Below are 24305 nucleotides of genomic sequence, written 5' to 3'. Positions count from 1 at the left end.
TAGTGTGAGTTAACGCAAAATCTTATCATTTAGAGATTGATTAAGCAAAGACAATTTTTGAGACAATTTACCAAAATATATAGATTTGGTAGTACTAAAATTTGGGGCTATAATTATGTTCTATTTATATGCATTAAGCGAAAGCAGCCCTGGTCTACATTTGTGTCTAATTTCTGTCATCTGTGTATTTGAATACAAGAACAAGGATTCACTTTCAAAGGTTGCTGCTTCTGCCACTCCACCCAGCAAAACATTTTGCTTTCCTTGTGCTTCTACTACATCAAGCCAGTTTGACTCTTCAGTTGTTGGACAAATCCACTCAAATTTAGTTAGACTACACTAACTCGAGAACATTTTTTCAGTCAAACGTTGTTGACTGATTAGCAAGCACTCCAATTTTCACAAGCATCATGCATACACACATACTGGTATATTATGACCCACACGAATGTTAATTGCTAACATTTGTAACATTAGTATAAGATAGTATGTTCATGTGTGTGCTCATGTCTAGCTATATAAGACAGTATGTTCATGTGTGTGCTCATGTCTAGCTATATAAGACAGTATGTGCATGTGTGTGCTCATGTCTAGCTAAATAAGATAGTATGTACATGTGTGTGCTTATGTATGGCTATATCAGATAAATAGTATGTGCATGTGTGTGCTCATGTCTAGCTATATAAGACAGTATGTGCATGGGGTTGGGGATTTAGCTCAGTGGTAGAGCGCTTGCCTAGGAAGCGCAAGGCCCTGGGTTCGGTCCCCAGCTCCGAAAAAAAGAACCCAAAAAAAAAAAAAAAAAGACAGTATGTGCATGTGTGTGCTCATGTCTAGCTATATAAGATAGTATGTACATGTGTGTGCTCATGTCTAGCTATATAAGACAGTATGTGCATGTGTGTGCTCATGTCTAGCTATATAAGATAGTATGTGCATGTGTGTGCTCATGTCTAGCTATATAAGATAATATGTACATATGTATGCTCATGTCTAGCTATATGAGATAGATAGTATGTTCATGTGTGTGCTCATGTCTAGCTATATGAGATAGATAGTAAGTACATGTGTATGCTCATGTCTAGCTATATAAGATAGTATGTACATGTGTGTACTCATATATAGCTAGCTATATGACTGAAGCACAACAAAGTTTAAAACATTTCAGAAAAGCTTTTGAATATTTTGTTTATATTTATTCACAAAGAATATTACAAGTCAAAATTGCTACCAGTTTTATACATATTTTGAATCTAATAAATAAATATATATATACATATATATATATATATATATATAGTGTGTGTGTGTGTGTGTGTGTGTGTGTGTGTGTAAGAGAGGGGGGTGTGCAAAGAGCATATAAGAAAGGTTACACAAGGGTTGGGGATTTAGCTCAGTGGTAGAGCACTTGCCTAGCAAGCACAAGGCCCTGGGTTCGGTCCCCAGCTCTGAGGGGAAAAAAAAAAAAAAAAAAAAAGAAAGGTTACACAAAGCTGGGTATAAGCTGAGCATTTTCACACAGCGACTGTGACTGCCTACGTGCCATTACTGGTTTCCAATTGCTTGCACATACTTAATAATTGATATCATCCCTTAAAGTCCAGTGAAGTAGAAGGTGTCACCATTCCCATGCACAGAGTAGTAAACTGAAGCTGTACAGTAGTAGAGCTGAGATTCAAATCCACATCTTCTAGCTCCAAATTCTAGGCTTTGGATTCAGACACACTATTCAATTCCTAGCTTCCTCATTTAATAGTTGTTTAACTTTGGGCAAGCTGCTTAACCTCTCTGTGTTTCAGTTGCTTCATCTGAAAATAGAGACAATCATAGCATGTACTTACAAATGATTAAATGAAAGCCTGACACGTAGCAATACTAGACACACACTAAGCACTATTATTATTTCTAACATAGTAGAAACAACACAATGACAGAAAAATGATAGCAACTGCCGCATTGTTTATTAGCAACTTTGAAAATAGAAAACTAGTGTATGAGTATATTTATTTACTTACACATGTATACAAGTACTGTTAGTTCAACCATATGTCACAAGTATGTTATGTACTTTATGTGAAAGTATTCTATGCAACAGCACAGCTCTCCATGTATTACTGTAAATGTTAAAGACTCTATCTAAAGGTTCTTATGTTACCAGTTTCAGGAATAATGACTCAATAAGCACTTGCCTTTAAAGGCTTCCCACAGAGCCAGGTATCACATAATGCTCCTGACAACAGCAGACTGCACAGCTGTGGACGGTGGACCCTTAGATTACACAGCCTCATATCCTGCAGCCATCCTAAGTATACTCCATCACGTTCACACAAGCAAAGAGTCATGTCAGGACATATCTCTCAGAACATATCTCCTCAGTGAGTGAAACCAGCGGCAGGCTGGTGATGTGGATCAGTGACAGAGTAATGGCACATGTGAAGCCCTGGGTTCTGTCCCAGCACAAGCATACATATACACATACATTTAAATGGTAAGACACAACAACGGACTGGTATCGTAGGCAATACAGTATTAGGTAAGAGCACTTGTCATACAAGTCTAACGACCTGTTTGATTTCCCAGAGTCTATGGTGAAAGGAGAGAACTAATTACAAACATACACGCATACACGCACACACACACACACACACACACACAGAAGTGCTCACATCATATCATAAATAGAGAAAAATTCAATTTTAAAAAGCATAACCAACCTCACTTTCTATTTAAAAGAAGAATCAAGATTATGGCCTGCCCATCCTTGTTGCTTTGCATTAATGTATGTGAGAAGCAATATCTTGTGGTATTGTGTCTAGATGCCCTTTATAAAATATCTACACAAATATTAAACATAGCAAAAAAAAAATCCCACCAAAGGTCCCTCTCTACACTGTTCAACAGTAGTCACTTGAAACCTACTATATTCCTACATCAAATTTTTAAGGTAATTGCAGTTTCAAAATCACCTCTGTAGGAATCATTCTATTAATTAATCCTCCTTCTTAGTGAAATTATAGGCTGCTCGCTGTACTCAAAGCTAGTGACTGACATTGATTCCACAAAAAGCTTCCTTTAATTTAAAAAGAATATACCTTGTATGGGCGTTTGTAAGGGGCCGGAAGATCCACGCCGCAGAATCTGAAGATGCATCTTGGGCAGGTGCCAGACCTGAGCAGCAGCTGGGCCACACGTCTGTTCTCCTCCTTCAGTGGGAACATACTGAACAGCTCCAACTACAAGAGAAACCAAAACGATCAGTTTCAGCATTTCACAGCCACAGACAAACATGTCCTTAGAAAGATAAAGCTAGCTGTCATTTGAAAAATTCTATTTTGTACTCTACAAATACTGCTTGTCATATCTATATTCTAAAATATGAACTTGACTATGTGATTATGTGGGTTATAGAAGAGAGGAACGAAGAAAGCCAAGCTTGCTCTGGACATGACATTACGAACTTTCAGATACCAGGACTTGGGACCACTCAGGGTTGCCTGTGTAAACCTTTCAAGAAAGTACTTACAATATGGGGATATACTCTATTTAAAAAAAGTCAAGAAACTCTGTGTGATCAAGTATTTATTTCAGTTTCAGAATCCCTCTATCAGTTCACTTAACCTATTAATTTAATGTCCAATAAAGAGTCTATGAGGAGTTGGAAATAATTATGTAAAAATGCATCTTCTTGCCAGGTGTGAGGACTCGCACTTATAACTTCAGTACACAAGAGGCTGAAGCAAAAGGATCTCCATGAGTTCAAGGCTAACCTGGGCTAAATAGAGTCAAAGTCAGCCTGGGCTACATACAGAGTGAGACTTTAGAGAGAAAGAAGGGGAGGAGAGATCTTCATAGTCCCCTAACAGAGAAACTTGACTGGTTATTTTATTTTTTCCTGTTTCTGTTAATTAACATCAAATATTTGATTCAATACAGAATTAACCTTTAAATAAATATAGAATTAACCTTTAAGTAAAAAGAGAAACAAATACATTGAAAAGAAAATTATACAAATTCTAGGTTTAGAAATATAAAATTAAAAGAGTTAGCCCCAAAAGCCACAAACTCAGGGCTAAGCCCTGCCGCCAGGAATAGCAGGCCATAAAGATAAAGAAAAGGAATGCAGGATCCAGCTCAGGCTATCGAGGACTGACCCATAAACCATCCAAAGACGTCCCCCCAGCTTACTCAGAGTCATACTTTAACCAGATGTCCTCCAGACCCTGATAAGCCCCTACTTGTGCTTTTCAGCCATTGTGTCCTACAGAGAGCACTCCAAGAAACCGGACAGCCCAAGCCTAACCAGAGGTGTTTCAAATACAAATGCTCCATCAGTTTTGACAAATGTTTAAAAATAATGAGGACCTGAAGACCCTACCCTTCTCCTGATTTAGTAGCTCTGTTCCAGGAACCAGGGGGCCATAAAACCTTCTGGCGTCCCCTTATCTCCTGGAGCCATAAAACAATCTTGTAACTTGTGGTACATTCCCCTTTGACATCCCCCATCCCCTGGTGCTCACAGCCTCTGCCTTTAAATACTCTTTTTCCCAGCCTCTCGGGGCCGACACCTCTGTCTCCTGCGCGGGATTCGTGTCGGCCCGGAGATCTCTGTAATAGGTCTCCGTAATAAACCTCGCCTTTGCTTATTACATCCAAAATGGTCTCTCTGTGTCTGGGGTCCGCGATTTCCCAAGACTTGAGTAAGGGTCTCTCTGCGTGGGATCTTTCATCATCTCCCTCTAAAAAACAAGTCTGTAAGCTCTTTAAGAGGACACTTCATAGTGAAACCTCTCTGGATTTAATTAACAATATTCAAATTTAGGCTCTTCCTTTTGGCATAAAGACTGCTCTTTCTCCATAGTTCACTAGAATAAAGGCATCATGCAAAGCCAGTAAACAACACACCACCACCTCCGGGCTGTGAAAAGTTCCCAAACCTGATTAAGAATTACCAAACTACCTGTTCTGAGTAATTTGATAAGGTTTCAAACAACTTAAACAAAAGTCCTGTCTGTGTGTGTGTGTGTGTGTGTGTGTGTGTGTGTGTGTGTGTGTGTTAATAACCAGAGCTGCAAGCCCTTTTCACCTAGCAATAATCGTGACTCCTCAATCATGTAAACATTAAAAGGACATACACGTCGAAGACGAAATGAATCGTAGGATTTCGTAAAACGAAATGGGTTGTCTCTGTTACTGGATTTATCTTTGAAAACAAGCCCCGAGAAATACTTCTTACACTAAGTTTTTCGATGCGGGACTCCGCTGGTAAGAGTTTTACTGTTTGAAAGAACTGAAAAGTCACAACAAAAGTCCCTCTCAGATGTCAGAATCTCTAAAGGGATTGACTCCCTTCTCCACGCGCCACATATCTAGACCAGTCTCATCAAATGGAGAGGAAGGATTTTTTTTATATACCATATATATTATATATAACATATATATTGTATATATATATATCGAAAATATCTCGAAAAGAAGGCACCGGAAAGAGGAGGTATAGCTGAAAAAGTCTCGCGTTTCACACCATAAGATCTTTTTTTAATGCATTTCCTCATGCACAGGCATGGTTCGTCCTCTGCATGGGGGTAGGGGAAAGGTAAGGGAAACCCTGTTCTGGCCAAACAAGCTCTTAACTCCATTTGCTAAGGTTCTAGAAACTTCCCACTCCACCTGGCTAACAAACAAAAAGGACTGCGGCCACGCCTCTCGACGACCAGTCCCTAACCCCTCACCCCATACTTCATAGGCCTTACCTTCTCTCCAGATGCTGCAGCCAAGACTTAACCCTTTTCAGTCCTGGGTGGGAACGGGGAAGACTAAAGACAGCGCACCTCCTGCGTCCAGCCGTTCTGTTCCCCAAGGAAACAAGGGCTTTACAACGAAAGTACCAGGCCCCCTCACGAGAGGAATGCATGAACCCCCTTTCGATACAGGGTGATCTGTAAGCCTGTCCGGCTGGCAGCCTGGTACTCCAGGTAGCTCCGCGAACGCTGGACTGCGAGGGGCTTTACTGCTAGCCTTAAAGGGTCGACCCGCAAAGGAGCCTCCGATAGACTAGGCACCTAGGTCGTAGTAGCTGCTGCCAGAAACGTCGATGAGCCCCTACTCAAATTTGAAACCCAAACTAGGGAAAAGAAAGAGGAACATCCTGCTCTCCCCACCTCCCACACCCACCCCAGCGAATTAGCTGTTCCCTTCCTCCTTCCTCCAGCTTCGGCGGACCACACGCCTTGGCCTGACGTCAGGCGTGGGCGGGGCGGAGGGCTCGGTGCTCTGCCTGTCTTGCCTGGCAAGCGAGGCGCCCCTTCACCCAGCCGTCGCAGTCGCTGTCCTGAGCCGGAGCGGAGCAGGCGAGACATGGCCTCCCAGCCGCCGCCGCCTCCCAAACCCTGGGAGACCCGCCGAATTCCCGGGGCCGGCCCTGGGCCGGGCCCCGGCCCCACTTTCCAGTGAGTGTGATGTGCTTGGGCCGCGAGTTTGGAGGCTAGAGCTGGGACCTGGCAGGAGGCGGTTGAAGCCGTTATTGGGGGGTGGCGTTGCTTCCCGTTGCGGGCCGGGGGCGAGTGCGGAGCGGGTCTCCAAGTCCGGCGTCTGCCGGTCTGTACGGCCGCGCCTTTTTCCCCGAGGCGTCCCCGCTGGCCCCACGGAAGCCGGCGCTAGAGAGAAAAGCGGCGCTTCCTGTCCTTATTTGCGGGACTAGGGGGGCGGGACAGCCTGACCCGCTTCAAGGCATCGAGCTTGGGTCTGCTGCCGAGCGTGGCGACGTCGGCCCAGTCCGGACAGGGATAGGGAGCAAAAGTCACTGGAAAAGCTATTTACAGCCTCTCCAGAAGTTGGTTGAACGCCCCAAAGGTCACTTTTACGCAACCTGGAATCCAGGCTCATACCCTTGGCTTTCTTTTCCAGAATAATTTAGCTTAACGTTTCAGGTGGAGGGTTGAAAGAACAACTCTAAAACAGGAATTCGAAGTCTGTGGGTAGCCTTTGTGTACAAAATTGTGTGTGTGATTGCCGTCTAAGGCCTATAAAGTTTTTATTTGCTTTGATTTAAATCAGTGACAGATGAGTCTGTCACTTTTGAACGATTAAGAATTAGAGTTTCGCGAACCTGTGTGTTTTCTTTGGGTAAATAGACACCTTAATCCAGGAGACAGGATTTCAGAGCAGATTTGTACGTTTTCCTGGCGCATCAAAAAATCTCAGTACCAGTACGTTAGAGCTCTTCTCTGCTGTTGGGGAAATCTGGTGCTCTTTTAAAAGTACTAAAACACTTGGAACAGTAACTAATAGATACAAATAGAGTGATAAACTTTATTTACTATGTTAAACCAGAGCAACACTTATACTGGTACTTTCTAAGTGTGTTCTGTGCTATCCCGTTAAACTTCTCTCTACCTTAGCCTTCTGAGTTTGTTGTTGTGTGTGCCTTAAATTTTATGGTTGGCTTCTATACTGTTTGTTTGTTTGTTTGTTTTACTAATAGTATGCAATTATGGGTCATTCCATTAATGTTGAACTTACCTTGCATTTTTAAATGAATAGATTTAGCTTCCTTTTTAAAATATGTTTCCCTGAATTCTGTATTATTTTAAGGTCTTTATGTTCCTATGTGATACCGGATTCGTTTTTTAATTAGACTTTTGTCTTTATATTTGTTTTATAACAGGAAATTTTGCATTGAAAATTTTTATTGAAAAGTTTCCATTTTATTTCTTTATAGGTAGAAGGTTTTCTCTTTAAGATTTTTTATATAATACCTAGGTTCTCTGTGACATAATTATATATACATGTTTAAAATAAATCTGTGGGGCTGGGGATTTAGCTCAGTGGTAGAGCGCTTACCTAGGAAGCGCAAGGCCCTGGGTTCGGTCCCCAGCTCGGAAAAAAATAAAATAAAATAAATCTGTATTTTTTCAATCCATGTCAGTATCTATAGTATTCAGTACTCACAGTATTTAAGAAATCACTTATTTCTTTTTGTTTTTCTGTCTTTTTCTCCTTTCTGTCTTTCTTCCTAGACAAATGTCTTACTAGGGAGCACAGGCAGCCTTGAGCTCCCAGTGGTTTTTCTACCTAAACTTCCCCAGTGTTGGGGTTTACAGGCAATCACCTTGTTCTGAATTTTTCTTAACTCACCAAAGATTTTTCCATAGTTATACCTTTAAATATTGTTTGAACATTCATCTTTAAACCAGTGAGTCTCAACCTTCCTAATGCTACAACCCTTTATGGAGTTATGTTATGGTGACCTCAACCATAAAATTATTTTTGTTGCTACTTCATAAGTGTAATTATGCTACTGTTAGGAATCATAATGTAAATATTAGAGCTAAAAGGTTGCCAAGGAGGCTATGACACACAGGCTAAGAACCTCTAAATATTGTATCTGAGACAAGACGCATTATCTAGTGTGCTTTGAGCTGTAAAATACCTTCTGTTGACAACAAGGAATCTGGACATCAGCTGTCTTTAACATCAAGACACCTATTTTTTTTTCTGGCTTTTTGTTTTTAGGTAGCTTTTTGATAATTTCAGTCATCATCTTTTATTCTTGCCTAAAAATGTCCCCGTCCCTGAACCCCTGCCAGCTGCTTTCACTATTTTTCTGATTGTCCGAAGTTGTTTGGTCACTGAATAGCAGTGAACTATTTTAGGCCCCTATATGTTTTTCTTATTCTGAGTGGGAGTCATAGGAGTACTTAGGTCTGACATTGGTATCTTTCATGGATTCAGGAATTTTTCAGCAGTTTGTTTTTGGTTTGGTTTGGTTTGGTTTGGTTTGGTTTGGTTTTTTGTGTGTCTGACACAGTCTCGATAAATTGCCCATGTTGACTTCAAACTCAAGATCCTCTTGCCTCAGCCTCTGAAGTACTACTGGATTACAATAATACCTGGCTGGCCTGTGTGTGGGTGGGTGGGTGGATGTACACTCGCAGGTCTGTGTCTGTGTCTAGAGGCCAAAGGTCAACCTCAGGGATCTTCCCCTATCACTTTCCACCTAATTGTGAGACAGGGTCTCACTGAACCTGGGACTAGCCCTTTAGATTAGACTGCTGCCAAGAGAAACCCTGGGAACCTCCTGCTTCCTGGATTATAGGAGCATGTCTCCATGCCAGGTTTTACGAAAGTGCTGAGATCCCAGCTCAGTCCTTATGCTTACACAGCAAGGACTTTACCACCCAGCCAAGGACTCAGCCCTAAGCCTGGCTCTTATTAAACCAGCCATTGAGTTCACAGATGGGAAGGTTTCTGTTCATTTATAATTTCCTTTTGGCCTGACTTTATGTCGCCTGAGAAGGCCTTGTCTTTCTTGGTTTGAATATACCAAGCGCAGTTTAAGTTTGAAATCTGTTTCCTTTTCTGGATTTCTCTGTAGCTGTGGAGCTCTGTGTTGTTCAGTGTTCTTTTAAAGCAACAATTTCGTCATCACGGAGGCCCAGTTTTGTTGTAGAGAGCTGAACCTTACATAGATTATATATAATCTTCTATGACTGAGATGTCTCACAGAGACATGTGAGCTCTCTTCCTCCGGAGACTTACTTTTCACTATCAGAGCAACGTAGTGTAGGGTACTTTAATCCAGTCAAGGATTGGGCTGATTTGAAGCGTATTTTCTGTTGTTTAGACAAAAGCTGGTCTATTTCCGCTCAATCTTTTCTCCCTTACTCCTAGCACGTAGTCCTTTAAGGTCCCAAGCTGAACTTGCCCCAGGCATTTTGCTCACCGGCCTAAGCAGCTGTGTCAGCAGCCATCTCTTCCTGGATCAGACCCTACAGACGAAGCTAAGCTGGTGGACTCTAGATGTCTTCTTTCCTCTTGATTTTCAGTTTTCTCAGTACCTTGTTCTCTAATGCTTTAAGCAAGATCTGTTTCTTTTGTGACCCAGCGGCAGCAGCGGCAGCAGCAGCAGCAGCAGCTTTTTTAGTTAATTGTTTCTGAATGGAGAGCTAGTCTGATTATGAACTCCACCCTTCCCATACAGTTCTAGGTCTCCACTCTGCTCTGTGTACAACTGATTTTTTTTCTTGTATTATACTTACAAGGCATTCCCTAAAGCTGCAGCATCATGTCTGAGATTTCTAATACATTTCTTCACATTTACATGTTTTTATTTCATTGGTTTGTTTTGCGTTTTTGAGAGAAGGCAGGCCTGGAACTTCTGTGTAGTCCTGACTAGCCTCAAACTCAGGGCTGCACCGACCTCTGCCTCCTTCCCAAGTGCTAATATCAGAGGTGTCCCACCGTGCACAGCTCATTTGACTTTCTTAAAAATAGATAACATTGATGAATTTAAAGAACTAGAATCTTTGTATTGTGCTATAATTTTTTCCTTTAAATTTATTTTTAGTACTGATTTTTGTTAACCTGGTATCTTAATTTTTCTTTTCTTCATCTTCATGGATTCTATAAATTTAGGAATTTTAGAATTTTACTTTTTCTGCATAGTAGTCTCCTTGCTATTATTGCATCCATAGCACCCAATCCCACATTTACATCTGATAAGAATCAGATATAAAAACAGTGGATTAGGCCAGAGAATTACATATTAACTGTGGAAGTTAATTTGTTTCCTGGGCTTGAGGTGTGTCAGTGGCCAACCCCTTTCTTAGGTCTGTGACTTTATTTTTAAATTTTTGTGTATAATATTTTGTTTATTCTTTGACATTTTCTTTGACATTTTCATTCATACAAACAATGTATCTCGGTCGTATCATACACCTCCTGCTCCCCAGGCCCCTCCAACGTGCCCCTTCCCCCCACAATCTTTTCACATCTGTTTGTAGGGCACTGTTTGAATGTCTGCCTGTTTGAATGCTGACTTACAATGTTGTTGGCTTGATGTTGTACAGGTTTCATGCGTGTTACATAGCTGGTGAGGTGCACTCATAAGTTAGGAGGCCTGGTTCGGTCTAGAAGACTGTGTTCACATCCTTTGGCTCTCACATTTTTCCCACCCCCTCTTTTCCAGTGTGTCCTAAGCTTGTGAGCGAGGGTTGGTAGAGATGTCCCGTTTAGGGCTAAGCAGTCACTTACTCTCACTTTGACCAGTTAATGACCAGTTAAGAGTCTCTGCTTTTAACTGCAAAGACAAGCTTAAGCTTCTCTGGCCATGGTCAAGGATAGCCATGTGTATAGCACAAATATTTAGACGGTAGTTTACAACATGGCCAGTTAGCAAAACCATTTAGTATCAGATAGGCCTCCCTGTCCCCACCCCCACCCCAGAGCCTTTTATCTGACTAGCCATGAGGGTTTTTAACCAGATTTATGTACCAGACATGAATTCTTTCCTCTGGAAACCCAGGACCAAAATGTAGTTGTTTACTTGCCATTATTCATCATTGGGTGTATCTTATCTGGCAGGATAGTACACTTCTGGGTAACACCATGATGGTTGGCTCCCATGTGGCCTGCATAACACCTTCTGACACAAGCTAGATAGCCAGCAGGGAGGAAGTTTTACGTCACTTCCAGCTTGATTTCTGTATATTCTACAGCCAAAGTGTGCTGCTCCTTTGCAGTAGGATTTTACTGTCTAGTTCTGGAAGGCAACTAAGAAGAATAGCAAAACTGTGTTGTTTTGGGAAGATCTGTAACTTTCTTTTAAAAAGAAGTTGACAGAATATTTTGTAGTAGGTACCAAGGTCCCAGCTCTTAGCCCCAGTGAACACTTGAGTTCATTTGAGTAGAACCTTCACTCTTGTTATTTCTAGTTCCCTAACTCACCTTGTGATTCCTGACACAGAGGTGAGTGAACCTGTAGCATCAGCCTTCATCAAAGGCTGAAATGAAGTATGTTTTCATTTGTGTTTCGTATTATCTTGTGTCACATCTAAATAGATGAGCTCTCTGTTTTATGCTGTAGCAGCACTCCTTTGTCAGGCCTTCCCAGGCCTGTTTGCTGTTTGCTAGGTAGCCCTTTTCAAAGTTTGTTCCTCTTTGTAAAGACTACCTTTAGCTGTTTGTGTTTTTAAGTGAGAGTTCTGTAACTTGTTTATAATGTTAAGTCAAAACTTTCCGTCACATCAGATATTACCATTTTGCAACTAGACATGACACATGTGATATAAACAAGGATCAGGTGTAAGTGAGGGACATGTATCCACGCCACCTGTGTGGACATCAGAGTGCTACTTTTGGGGGTCAGTTTTCTTCTCCTAATGTGGTTCTAAGGATCAAAGTGATGTCACCAGGCTTGCAAGGCAACATGTTTTATGCACTGAGTTCTCTTGCCAGTGCTGATAATCCTACTTTAGAATATAATGGGAAGAAAAATTCAAATGCAATGCGTAAACTAAATTTATAAATTTTTTTATTCAAAAACCAGTTTTAAGAGTTATTTTGAGGGAGTTGGACAGATGGCTCAATACTTGCTACTTTTGCAGAGGACAGAGGCTTGGTGCCCAGGACCCATAGGGCAGGTCATAACCCTCTGTTAACTCTAGTTTCAAGAGATCCAACACCCTCTTCTGGCCTCCACAGGTACTGAATGCATGTAATACACATACATACATGGAGGCAAAATATTTATCCACGTAAAGTAAAAGTAAATGTTTTGTTAAAAAAGACATTTTTACTCTTCCAACTCAGTAAAAGATAAATACTAAAAGGACCATGATAAGAGGCCCGTTTAGTTGTCAGGAAATGAGGTAGCTGTGTCGTACAGCCACATCCTGGGACCCTCATGCTGTCCCCTGACCTCCAGATGCACTCCATGGCCTGTGCCCATTCCCCATATGCGCACACACAAGTAAATGAGGAACGTTTAGAGCTGTTTCTTGTGGTAGGATTGTAAGTGGCAAAGGACATAAAAAGTACTTAGTATTATTACTCTTCAGAGAAATGCAGACATAGATGATCAGAAGTTCAGAGTCATTCTTGGTTTTGTAACAAGTCTGAGGCCAGTCTGGACTACATCAGACCCTGTCTTAAAAGAACCACAGTGAGATGTAACTCTCTGGCCATTAAGTTGACTATTGTTTAAACGCCATTAATAAGAGAGAATGTGGGCAAGCTGTGATCTTCAAACTCTGCTGGTGAGAATATTTGTAAAAGTGATATGCTTGCTTTGGAAACTAGTCTGACAGTTTCTGCAAAGATTAAATGTAATATTTAGTATGCAACCCAACAGTTCACTATAGGAGTAGACTCAAGATACAAAACTGTCTATACACGTCAGTCTTTACTAGTGACTTTACTCAAAACAGCCAAAGCATTGTAACAGCCCAATGTCCCCCAAGCAATAGTCTATGGGAGTAAATATCCTTTGGCTATGAAGAGTAATAAATGTTCCAAAGTTTAAAACTTCAAGAGAGTAATGACATAATTTTATTTTATGGTTAATTTTACAGCTGACATTAGGTAATACTTTGAGGTTAAAATAAACATTTACCTGTAATTCAAGCACTTGAGAGGCTGAAACATAGGGTTCATGAATTTGAAGCTTGCCTGGACTACATGGTCCTAAAACAGCCTGCGGTAAATAGGGAGACCTTGTCTTTAAAAAAGCATATGAGTTGAGAATTAAGTAGGTACCCTACTCAGATGGGAGGAACGCCGTTGAGTTCAAGGCTCCTGAGCTACATAGCCAGGTCTAGGCTGTCCAAAGCTGTGTTACAAAAATTCATCTCAGAAACAAGCAAAAATCACAAGCATACTAAAACTTGTATGAAATTACCATCAAGCTATGTGTGTAAAAGTGTACAAAACACAAGTGTTTCACTTGAATGCCATCCCCACAACACCTCTATATGTATACCATGTTCCAGAACTTCAAATCTGAGACACTTGTGCTTTGAGGCATTTGGGGAAGAAGTTCTCACATGAACTGATTTTGATTTGTTCTGCAATAGGGTGAGCCTTGGAAATATGCTGAAGTGAAAGAAGCAAGCTTCAGATCACACCTACTGTGGGACTAACATAGACCCTCACTCTTTATAGATCCCATATTTACAAATTTGTCTACCCACCAAAATTCACTATAACCTCAAAATCAGCACTTTGTCATTTGTGTGCATGTATACATGTATAGGACAGTGAAAGATGTGTAATCACAGGTGAAGTTGAGCAAAGCAGTGTTCAAGCTGATTTTAACCCTAACAGCTGTGAGATCATGGCCATTGTATAGTCTGTTTAGTTCCGGGGTTTTCACATTACGAATTGATCTCACTTTTTAAAATGGCCCCCAAGTTAGATCTGTCTAATAATCCAAAGTACAAGGTGTATGTGAAGCTTTACTAAAGAAAAGGTGTAAGTATTTGAGTTGTTGAAGCATGAGTTATTGTGCTGACACATTATTAATACATGGACAAGCTGGTGTATGTACTAGTTGGTTGATTAAAGTATGATTTGAAAGACAGGCATGGTGGCGTATGCATTTAATCCCTGCACTGGAGAGACCAGCTACACAGTACAGTATAGGCCAGAGTGGGCTGTCTCAAAGTGATCTAAAGCCTACAGAAACCTATCACTCCTGGGCATAATGATTGGGTATTGGCAACTTTATAGATGTTTTAAGAATATTTCAACAACTGAAACCAACTATATCTGAAATACCTAGACTAGATAAGGTCATAGAGACAAAGTAAGTTTGTGTTTACCAAAGGTTAGAGATGGAAAGGAAACTGGAAGTGACTGCTGGTGAATACAGGGTATTTTAAAACTAAGTAATACAGTGTGACTGGCAACGGCTTTCATTATGGTGTTCTCAGCTATGTCCTTATGCTGTTAGGATCTATCTTTTTTTTTTTTGGTTCTTTTTTTTTCGGAGCTGGGGACCGAACCAGGGCCTTGCGCTTCCTAGGCAAGCGCTCTACCACTGAGCTAAATCCCCAACCCCTGTTAGGATCTATCTTAATTCTCATTGCCATCCCTGTGACCTCCGAGTGTCTTTCAGGAGTAATGAAAGTATTGCAACTAGGAAAATAATAAAGAATTTTATATTAACTGGGTAAACTAATGGTAACTGGATTTTACGTCAAAGCTATTTTACACTTCTGGGGAAAGGACTAGTTTATTTTTTGTTTTGTTTTTTATTAATTGTGTTATTGATTGTATGAAACTTTAGCTTTCAGTGATGGGGTAGTAACAAATGTTTTTTTTTCCCTTGGGAAATGCCTTCCAAGATACATACAGGGTAATGTATCAAGTTTAGAAGTTAATTTTGGTTATTTCAAGAATTTGTGGACCAAAGTGAGAGAAAAAAATATGGTAAGATCATAGTAGTTATTGAATTTACATTTAAAAATATGTATGTATTCCGCCAATTTTTTTCTGTTTAAAATGTTTTAAGAGCTGAGTGGAAGAAAATAGCACAGCATTACAGAAGTATCATCTGTCTTCTGTCGTGGGCTTACTTAGTGTTCTTCACTGTGCTGGTCGTGATAACAAGCAATAAACATGCCCTGGACAGTAGGCGGCGCGTGAGCGTGAACGCCATGGAGGTCAGAGGAGGCCGTTGATTCCCTCCTCACAGGGGTTACGGGTGGTTGTGAGCTGCAGTGTGTGTGCTGGAAAGCAAACCTGGGTCCCCTGGAAAACCATCCAGTGTCATCTCTCCAGCAGCTACTATACCGACTTTTAACATCAATGAAAGAGAAATGGAATTCTAAAAAAGAATACATAGCCATAATTATAATTAAAACTTACTTATTAGACAAAAGATTTTGTGCATAATAACTTGGATTTTTTTGTGTGTTAGATCTGCTGACTTGGGCCCTACTTTATTGACAAGACCTGGACAACCAACGCTTACCAGAGTGCCTCCACCTATTCTTCCCAGGCCGTCCCAGCAGACAGGCGGCAACAATGTGAACACTTTCAGACCTGCTTACAGTTCATTCTCATCTGGATATGGAGCCTATGGAAATGCGTTCTACGGAAGCTATAGCCCGTATAGTTACGGATACAATGGTTTGGGCTTTAACCGCCTCCGAGTAGATGATCTTCCTCCCAGTAGGTTTGTCCAGCAAGCTGAAGAAAGCAGCAGAGGTGCCTTCCAGTCCATTGAGAGCATCGTGCATGCGTTTGCCTCGGTCAGCATGATGATGGATGCCACTTTCTCAGCCGTCTACAACAGCTTCAGGGCTGTCTTGGACGTAGCAAACCACTTTTCCCGGCTAAAGATACACTTCACCAAGGTTTTTTCAGCCTTTGCGTTAGTGAGGACTATAAGATATCTTTATAGACGGTTACAGTGGATGATGGGTTTAAGGAGAGGCTCTGAGAACGAGGACCTATGGGCAGAAAGTGAAGGAACTGTGGCCTGCCTTGGTGCCGAGGACCAAGCAAATAACTCAGCAAAATCTTGGCCAATATTCCTGTTCTTTGCTGTCATCCTTGGTGGTCCTTATCTCATCTGGAAACTTCTGTCTACACATAGCGATGAAGTAACAGGTAAGAATAATTAAACCACATAACAATCTAAAATTTCAAGAATGATTTTGTTAAATTAGCATTCCTTATATTCATTTGCATTTCCTATTTTAATTATCCTTTTAGTTAAGAGCTTCAAAACCAGAAAAAGAATGTGTAACAGAGACAAACTTGCTGATTAATTTATTCAATTTAGTAATACACACTAACCTAACTCATTTACAAAGTGAGTACTGAAATTGATGCTATGGAATATATAAAGATCCAAGAGCACAATCCCTGTTTTTCTAAAATAATGGAAGAGAATCATCACAACAATATATAGGCAATTTTAATAGGGCAAAACTGGTTTAGTGAGGCAGAACCAGAAGCAGATCTGGGGCTAACTGATTGTTAACCCGTATCTGTCACCTGGCAAAGAGATCTAGAAGCGTGAAACCACTATTTTTGGCCATATTAACTGTGAAGAAATGGCCTCTGAGTTAGCTTTTGATAGCTCTTTATTATTGTAGGACTATAGCTCATTGGAGTGCATGTAGCCCAGGGTTCAAGCTCTAGTACCACCAAAAAAAAAAGGAAAGTTTTTATTTAGTAAGGAAATGATGGTTTTTGTGCTAAACATTCGTAACATAAATAGTTTTCTAAAGAGTTCAGCCTGGGAATTGGAGGTATAGCTCATTGGAAGAATGTTTGCTTGCTTCCCACGTGTATGTAAGACCCTGTGTCTGATGCCCAGCATATGAGGGTGGGGGTGGGGAGGAGGAAGAGAGAGCACAGTAAAGGGTTGGGTTATGTTGAGTATCTAGTAACCCGTTTGGCACATTAAAAACAAAGGCTTCATAATTAGTAATTTGAAGAATTCAGCTAGACTTGATGGAAGAGGTTGAAGACTAAATGGGGGTATGTGAGAAAGGACAGACACAGTCGATTCAGTTGCTTGTTAGGTGTGGTTTATAGAAGCAAAGAGGGAAAGTGCCACAGGCTTTTGAGCAGGTTATTATGGATATTTTACTGATTAGTCTGTGTTAACTGAATACCTAATACAGGTCAGTCACAGTTCTAGATTCCGGCAGGGACAGAAAGCACGCCTTTTGTGGCAATCTGCTGACTGGCAGTAAACAGAATATGCAGCGAGTCAGGAAATAATGAGTACTGCAGGAAAAAATATAATCAGGAAGGATGCTGGGGAGTCCCAGAGGAAAGGAGGAGGAGGAACCTGTTATAGCACCATGGATATTCAAGGAAGGCTTCCTGAAAGAGGAGTAAAGCCCTCCAGGCTACTGGAGAAATGTTTGAGCTGTAGAATCTGAAAGGTATTTCAGTAGCAGTAGCCTGACCTGATAATCAGCAAGGAGGCCAGCAAGGAGGTAGTGATGTAAGAGCGCAGGAGACGGGAGGGAAGAGAGCCGTCTGTGCTTCTGTAGAGTCGCTCTGCCTGCCACTGGGATGTTTGAGGAGGGCGGGGGACTGGGGGTGACCTTTTTTTGAGGTAGGTAAGGGGTAAATTAAGTCAGGAAATGTGTGTGTGAGTGGGTGGGGGTGAGCACCGACTAGGAGAGGGGAAATAGAGTATGATCGATTGGTGTAGTTGTCTTGGCCTATGCACATGCAGGCTGAATGAAGGCCTTGAATGAAGGTCTTACAGTAGTCTCCTGAACTGCGTTCTTAGCCTGCTTTGTCTCTTACAAGTCTTAGAGACAGGTTAGAGATTGGTGTGGGGATTCAATAACAGAGCCTTTTATAGGAAAGAGGAGAAAAGGTGACACAGAAGTAAGTCAGAAGGGGTTGGTCAGGCAGTAGAAATATTTCTGAGAAGTAGCATTGAGAAAATTTAGCTCCTATCTCTGCTCCTTAGAGCAGACGTCCACAGACAGTTGTGTGCTAAACCTACAGTTCTTCTGCTAGTTATGCTTTTCAGTAATCAGAAAAAAAGAATTTTAAAATCAGAAGAGAGGCTGGAGAGATGGCTCAGTCGGTCAAGTGCCTGCCACAGAAGCAGGAGGACTGGCTTGAATTTGGATCATCAGCACCCATGTAAGAGGAGACAGAGCCTTGCATGTGTGACTCGAGAACTAGCATGGCCAAGAGACAGCTAGATACCTGGATCTAATCCCAGCCTGCCTATCCAGTTCTATCCTATTCTGGTCGCCAAGCCCAATAAGAAACTGTGTCAAAAACACAGTAGACAGAGAAGAAAATAGTATCAACCTCTGACCTATACACACATGCTCGTTTACGTGAACACTTTTTTTTTTTAAATTCAGGTTTTTGATGTGAAGATTATAGGAAATTCAGATGTTTATAAAGTTTTATTGAAACATAGCCATACTTACACATTGCCGTGGCTGATTTTGTATTGAAACAGCAGAGTAGCTTGTGCAAAGACCTTATGTGGATTAATGGATTCACACTACTGGCTGAGCTGCACTCTACAAATCTCAAACTCAGTTCCAGTTTGGCAGCAGACAGAGTGCCATGTGTATTGTTTTGTTTTGTTTTGTTTTGTTTTTTTGTTTTTTTGTTTTTTGGTTTTTTTTTTTTCCGGAGCTGGGGACCTAACCCAGGGCCTTGCGCTCACTAGGCAAGCGCTCTACCTCTGAGCTAAATCCCCAACCCCTTTTTTGTTTTGTTTGTTTGTTTGTTTGTTTGTTTGTTTCTTTTTTTCCCGGAGCTGGGGACCGAACCCAGGGCCTTGCGCTTCCTAGGCAAGCGCTCTACCACTGAGCTAAATCCCCAACCCCCACGTGTATTGTTATAGTGTTGTAGTGGCTTGAATGTGAATGCCCGCCCCATAGGCTCATAGATTTCAATACTTAGTCACAGGGAGTGGCAGTATTTGAAAAGAGTAGAAGCCATGTCCTTGTTGAAGGAAGTATGTCAAAAGCCCAAGCCAGTCCCCGCAGCTCTCTCTTCCTGCTGCCTTTGGATGTGGATGTAGACTTCTGAGCTACTGTGTCTGCCTGCAGGCTGCCCTGCTCCCCACCGTGAGGATAATGCATTGAAATGAACTGTAAGCCAGCCCCAGTTAAATGCTTTCCCTTATAAAAGCTGCTGTGGTCATGGTGTCTCTTCACAGCAGCAGAAACTCTAAGACAGTATTTTTTGGTGGTGCAGCTGGGAATTAAATATAGACTTTAAGCATGCTAAGCTAGTGCTCTGTTCATGAGCAAAGTCACTGTCTTAGTTAGGATTTCATTGCTGTGAAGAGACACCGTGACCAAGACAACTCTTAAAAAGGACAACATTTAATTGGGGCAGACTTAATACTTTCAGAGGCTCAGACCATTATCATCTTGGTGGGAAGTATGGCGGCATCCAGACAGGCATGGTGTGGGAGAAGCTGAGAGTTCTACATCTCCATCTGAAGGCCACCAGAAGACTCATACTCAGGCTGCTAGGAAGAAGGTCTCTTCTGCAGTGGGTAGAGAGGTCCAGAGCCCACCCCTACAGTGACACGCTTGCTCCAACAAGGCCACACCTCCTAATGTTAGCACTGCCTATGGGCCCAGCATATTCAGACCACCACAGTCACATACTACGTTTCATAAAGAGGTTGTATGTAGCACACTAGATCTGAAAAGGAGGGGTTATCCTTTAAAGACACAGTACAATGAATTTTGGTAAAGTACTTGTTCACTCTGCAATGACACAATAGTTGTGTTAAATTATTACAGCTGCCAGACTGAACAGTAGTCACAGAAATCAACACTTAAAAACTAAAAATTTCCTACTCTACCCACAAAAGTAAAGGAAATAGAAGCTAAAACCAAAGTTTAATTTGCTAGCCAGTGAAGGAAATCTTAATTGATAATTATTACAACAGCCAAAGAAATTTATCTGCAAACAGTAAGTCTCTTTAAGGCTGTTAGCCTGTCAATGAGATTGGTTTCTTAACATTCAGAATGGCATTGCCACCTGAAGATAAGTGAAGGGTGCTGGCTGTATGTTATCAGAGCATGTGCTTAGCATGTGCTTAGCATGTGCAAGGACTGGTGTCAGACCTCACCTCACAGAAGAAGAAAAGGGGGCGAGTTATTTGAGTGGCTTTCTCTGGCTCGTGATAACCCACTAGATCCTGACACTTCACAGTTGCTTGAGGCGGCCGTGGTAAATCTGAGGTAATGATGTAGTTTGCCACTGTGAATAGCTATACAATATGACTAATTTTAAAACTGGAAACACTGATTTATTATAGCCTGAAGTGGAATCTACTAAGCAGTACTGCAAGAGTAGTCAAAATATGTGAAGTCTAAAAGGGTTTAGTTGAACAAAATTTATAAATCTTTGAGAAACATTTTCTAAGTTAATGGTTGTTCAGGTTCTGTTCAGCCACAGAGACTATGGGCAGTTCCTGAGGCTTTCCAGCTGCCCGGTGATGCAGCACTGTTGTCATGTCAAGTGGGGCCACAGAGATGGGGCAGCAGTTACAAACCGACTTCCCCTCCAGGATTTTCTTTTTTTTTTTTTTTTTTTTTCCTTTTCTTTTCTTTTTTTCCGGAGCTGGGGACTGAACCCAGGGCCTTGCGCTTGCTAGGCAAGCGCTCTACCACTGAGCTAAATCCCCAACCCCCCAGGACTTTCTTAATAGAAGTTGGGGATGCTGTGTTTGTCTTTTTGTTTTAATATCTGACAGGGTCTCGTGTGACAGATTACTTGGAAAGAACAAGGGGTTAACAGGAGAGAGAAGGGACGAGAGGATGGGCTAAATATCTCCAAGTGCATTGTACCCATTTATGAAAATGTCATAATGAAATCCATCACTATGTATAATTAATATATCCTAATAAAAATGTTTAAATCGGGCTGGAGAGATGACTCAAAGGTTAAAGAGCACTGACTGCTCTTCCAAAGATCCTGAGTTCTATTCTCAGCAACCACATAGTGGCTCACAACCATCTGTAATGGGATCTAATGCTCTCTTCTAGTGTGTCTGAAGACAGCTATAGTGTATTCACATAAAACAAATAAATAAGTCTTTTTTAAAAAATGTTAAAAATCAGTGAGATTTCCACTCCCATACAGGTTTCCAAGTTCAAACTGAGTCCCAGAAGCAGTTTTTGGACTTCTAGTTGCAAAGGAAACAACATTTCAGACTCTAACTGTAACTGACAAGCTCCCACTGATGTATCATTGGGAAATGATTAGTCAGCAGTGTGATAACATGGTACACAGCATAGTTGAGAAATGTGAACAGAATTATATCCTAGTCTGTCACTCTCCCAAGTAATGGGTGTGCTTAATCAAACCTGGATACCCGAGAATTGCACCTCAAATCTTACTGCCAATTAGCATTTCACAAATGAAATACAGAAATGAGTGTTTGCCATTGAACCCAAAATAAATGAAATATCCTTCCCCTGAGTATTCTTTTCTTCTGAGTAAACATGTACTACCACTTAAAATAAGCAAACAAACAAAAAACCCTGCTATTTTGAATTTTGCCTAAAAAAAAACCCATGAAATTTCTTTTTCATGTTTTATAAATAATTATATACTATCTAAGAAACTTTTCCTAGTGGACTTCAATATATAAAATGTACACTACTCACCCTCTATGAAGAAAGGGAGGAAAGAATTGTCAGCCCCTGACTGAAAGTGAGAGGGTAAGAAAGGGGAAGAGTTTGTAAGGAATGTGATAGTGTGGTAGTTCGTTCGTACAACACTAAGCCTGCCTGCCCTTCACAGTGATCCTTGTGAGGAGCTACTTAGGAAGGGAGGCCCGTCCACTTGGCAGCTGGATTTGTGCCGCTTACAAGCCACAGCCAGTGAACATCTGCATTTTGCTAACTTTTTAACCTACCATTGATTTCGTCTGTAGACAGCACCAACTGGGCAAACGGTGAGGACGACCATGTAGTTGCTAGAGCAGAATACGACTTTGCCGCTGTGTCTGATGAAGAAATTTCTTTCCGTGCTGGTGATATGCTAAATCTAGCCCTCAAAGGTAACAAGTTGTAATTATCTTTAGTTTTTAATAATTGTAAAGGTATTATTTGAAACTGAAACAAAGCACCTTACAGATGGTTACCAGAGTTTTGCTTTTGTCTGTTTTTTTTTTTTTTTTTTTTTTGGTTGTTTTTTTGTATGTTTGTTTGGTTGATTGGTTGATTTTTTTTTTCTTTCTTTTTCTTTTCTTTCCTCCTTTTTTTTTCTTTTCAAGGAAGAGATTGAGACAGGGTCTCACACTGTATAGCCCAGGATCACAAGTGTTAACCTCCACTGTCCCCGTTATCCTCTTGTCCCCTCCCAACCCTACTGACCCCTTGCTCTTCTCAACTCATCCCCTTTATTATTTTGTACATGAGACCCTGTGTCAGACACAGTAAAGTCAGAGAAAATGCCTCATACATAGTATTAGAAGACTTCCCTGTATAGTCTCTTCTAAATTCAAAATTCTTGTTAATCCCTATACAGTATACAATGCTTTTCATAGGACTATTTAGTATGCTATATAACGTATACTTACAATACTTTATTTTTTCTATTTATTATATTTTATTACTTTACTAAACTGTAAATTTAAGAATGGGATTGAAGCGTGACACTATCTATTGTCCCTACTACCTAGGAGGCTAAAGCACTTAGGTGACTGAGATTCCATCTCTTTATTTTAAAAGAAAAATGGATCTAGACCGGTTAGGTGCGCTAATGTTTGCTTTTGAGTGTGTGTGCACATCCTACTCATTTACCTGTCTCACTACAAGTTTCTGACTTTGTTTAGCATACATTATCGTAATATATAAATAAATAAATACACACACACACACACACACACATATATATATATATATATATATATATATATTTTTTTTTTTTTTTATTCCAGAGTGTACTTAAAAACTGTCTCTCTCTTTCTTCAGAACAACAACCCAAAGTGCGTGGCTGGCTTCTGGCTAGTCTTGACGGTCAAACAACAGGACTTATACCTGCAAATTATGTCAAAATTCTTGGTAAAAGAAGAGGCAGAAAAACAGTAGAATCGAGTACAATGCCCAAGCAGCAACAGTCTTTTACCAACCCAACATCAGTTAAAGGAGTCACTACCACCAATTCTTTGGAGGAACAGGAAGCTGCCTTTGAATCTGTTTTTGTTGAAACTAATAAGGTTGCCGGTACACCTGATTCTACAGGGAAAAATGGAGACAAACAAGACCTTTGATGTGTTTCATGTTTGCGGGCAGGTGAACAATATTTTAGAGTATTTTTAAAATTATTTCTTACAGAGGAATTAATTTGCGGTTGAATGAAAGCATTTGCTCATGGCTGTCCCGGGCGTTCTGCTGCTAGAAGTTATGTAGTCACACGCTAGTTGCTGGTCAAGTGATCTGGCTACACTTGATTGTCTCTTGGACCATGAGGACATTTGTTTCACTTAGCTTTTAAGATTGTGGAGATAGTTGTCGGCTCCATCTTATCTCAGTCCCCAGGCTTATTGGATCAATAAATTTGATGAACAATAGAACACACAAGTTGCCTCAGAAGGGATCACTAATGCTTTTTAAAGTTCTGAGTTAGTTGACGTGAAGTCTTCAAAAATTGAGTGATAACAACTACTTATAAGAACAGACAAAAGTCTAAATTTTTATAACCTTATAAAGAAACTAAATAATAAAAATTTTCTGATCTATATTATGTCTGGTGTTGAATTTACTTTAGGCGATGTGGTTTTTACCTGCCAACAATTGATACTATCATCTTTTATTGTATTTATAAACGTTTGTTGTTAAGAGGTCACTGGAAGCACCGTGAGGGAGATGGTTCTAGAATGACAGCTCCTTAATCTCTTTACAGCATCACGAAATGGCATCCTGAGCCATCACATGTATAACCAGATCTCATCCTGAGCCATCACATGTATAATAACCAGATCTCATCCTGAGCCAGTCACATGTATAACCAGATCTCATCCTGAGCCATCACATGTATAACCAGAT

At 40.8% G+C, this 24305-nt stretch overlaps 2 protein-coding genes across 10 annotated transcripts in view; one reads left to right on the top strand and one right to left on the bottom strand.

The window, feature by feature from the left end:
* Pus10 (pseudouridine synthase 10) overlaps positions 1-6148 on the bottom strand; it is a 62663-nt gene extending 56515 nt beyond the window's left edge. For 5 of the 7 annotated variants that reach the window (XR_010057371.1, XR_010057372.1, XM_063273271.1 and 2 more), the window contains exons 1-2: positions 5751-5891; positions 3093-3233 (exon numbers count right to left, since the gene is read on the bottom strand). Coding sequence is in view for 5 of the 7 variants with exons in the window: in XM_063273271.1 (XP_063129341.1) it covers positions 3093-3218 (126 nt within the window). In the remaining 2 variants the exon portion in view is untranslated. Of the gene's footprint in view, positions 1-3092; positions 3234-5750 lie in introns of all 7 variants that reach the window. The other 2 variants (NM_001401164.1, NM_001025278.2) reach the window with 2 other exon arrangements.
* Positions 6149-6305: 157 nt separating this feature from the next.
* On the top strand, positions 6306-24000 carry Pex13 (peroxisomal biogenesis factor 13). Of its 3 annotated transcripts, none has more exons than NM_001107242.2 (4): positions 6306-6446; positions 15698-16392; positions 22190-22315; positions 23232-24000. In NM_001107242.2, exons 1-4 carry the CDS (start codon positions 6355-6357, stop codon positions 23528-23530), a joined length of 1212 nt encoding a protein of 403 aa, NP_001100712.1. In that variant the 5' UTR covers positions 6306-6354; the 3' UTR covers positions 23531-24000. The 3 variants fall into 3 exon arrangements, with proteins under 3 accessions (NP_001100712.1, XP_038948027.1, XP_038948029.1); XM_039092099.2 differs by lacking the exon at positions 6306-6446 and adding an exon at positions 6713-6849 and having other exon boundaries at positions 23232-23998; XM_039092101.2 differs by lacking the exon at positions 6306-6446 and adding an exon at positions 11644-15207 and having other exon boundaries at positions 23232-23998.
* The last annotated feature ends 305 nt before the right edge of the window (positions 24001-24305 follow it).

The sequence above is a fragment of the Rattus norvegicus genome, chromosome 14 (genome assembly GCF_036323735.1).
Source record: "Rattus norvegicus strain BN/NHsdMcwi chromosome 14, GRCr8, whole genome shotgun sequence".
Classification (NCBI taxonomy): domain Eukaryota; kingdom Metazoa; phylum Chordata; class Mammalia; order Rodentia; family Muridae; genus Rattus; species Rattus norvegicus.
Note: the sequence above shows the minus strand (reverse complement) of the source record. Positions and strands in the feature narration are given on the sequence as shown.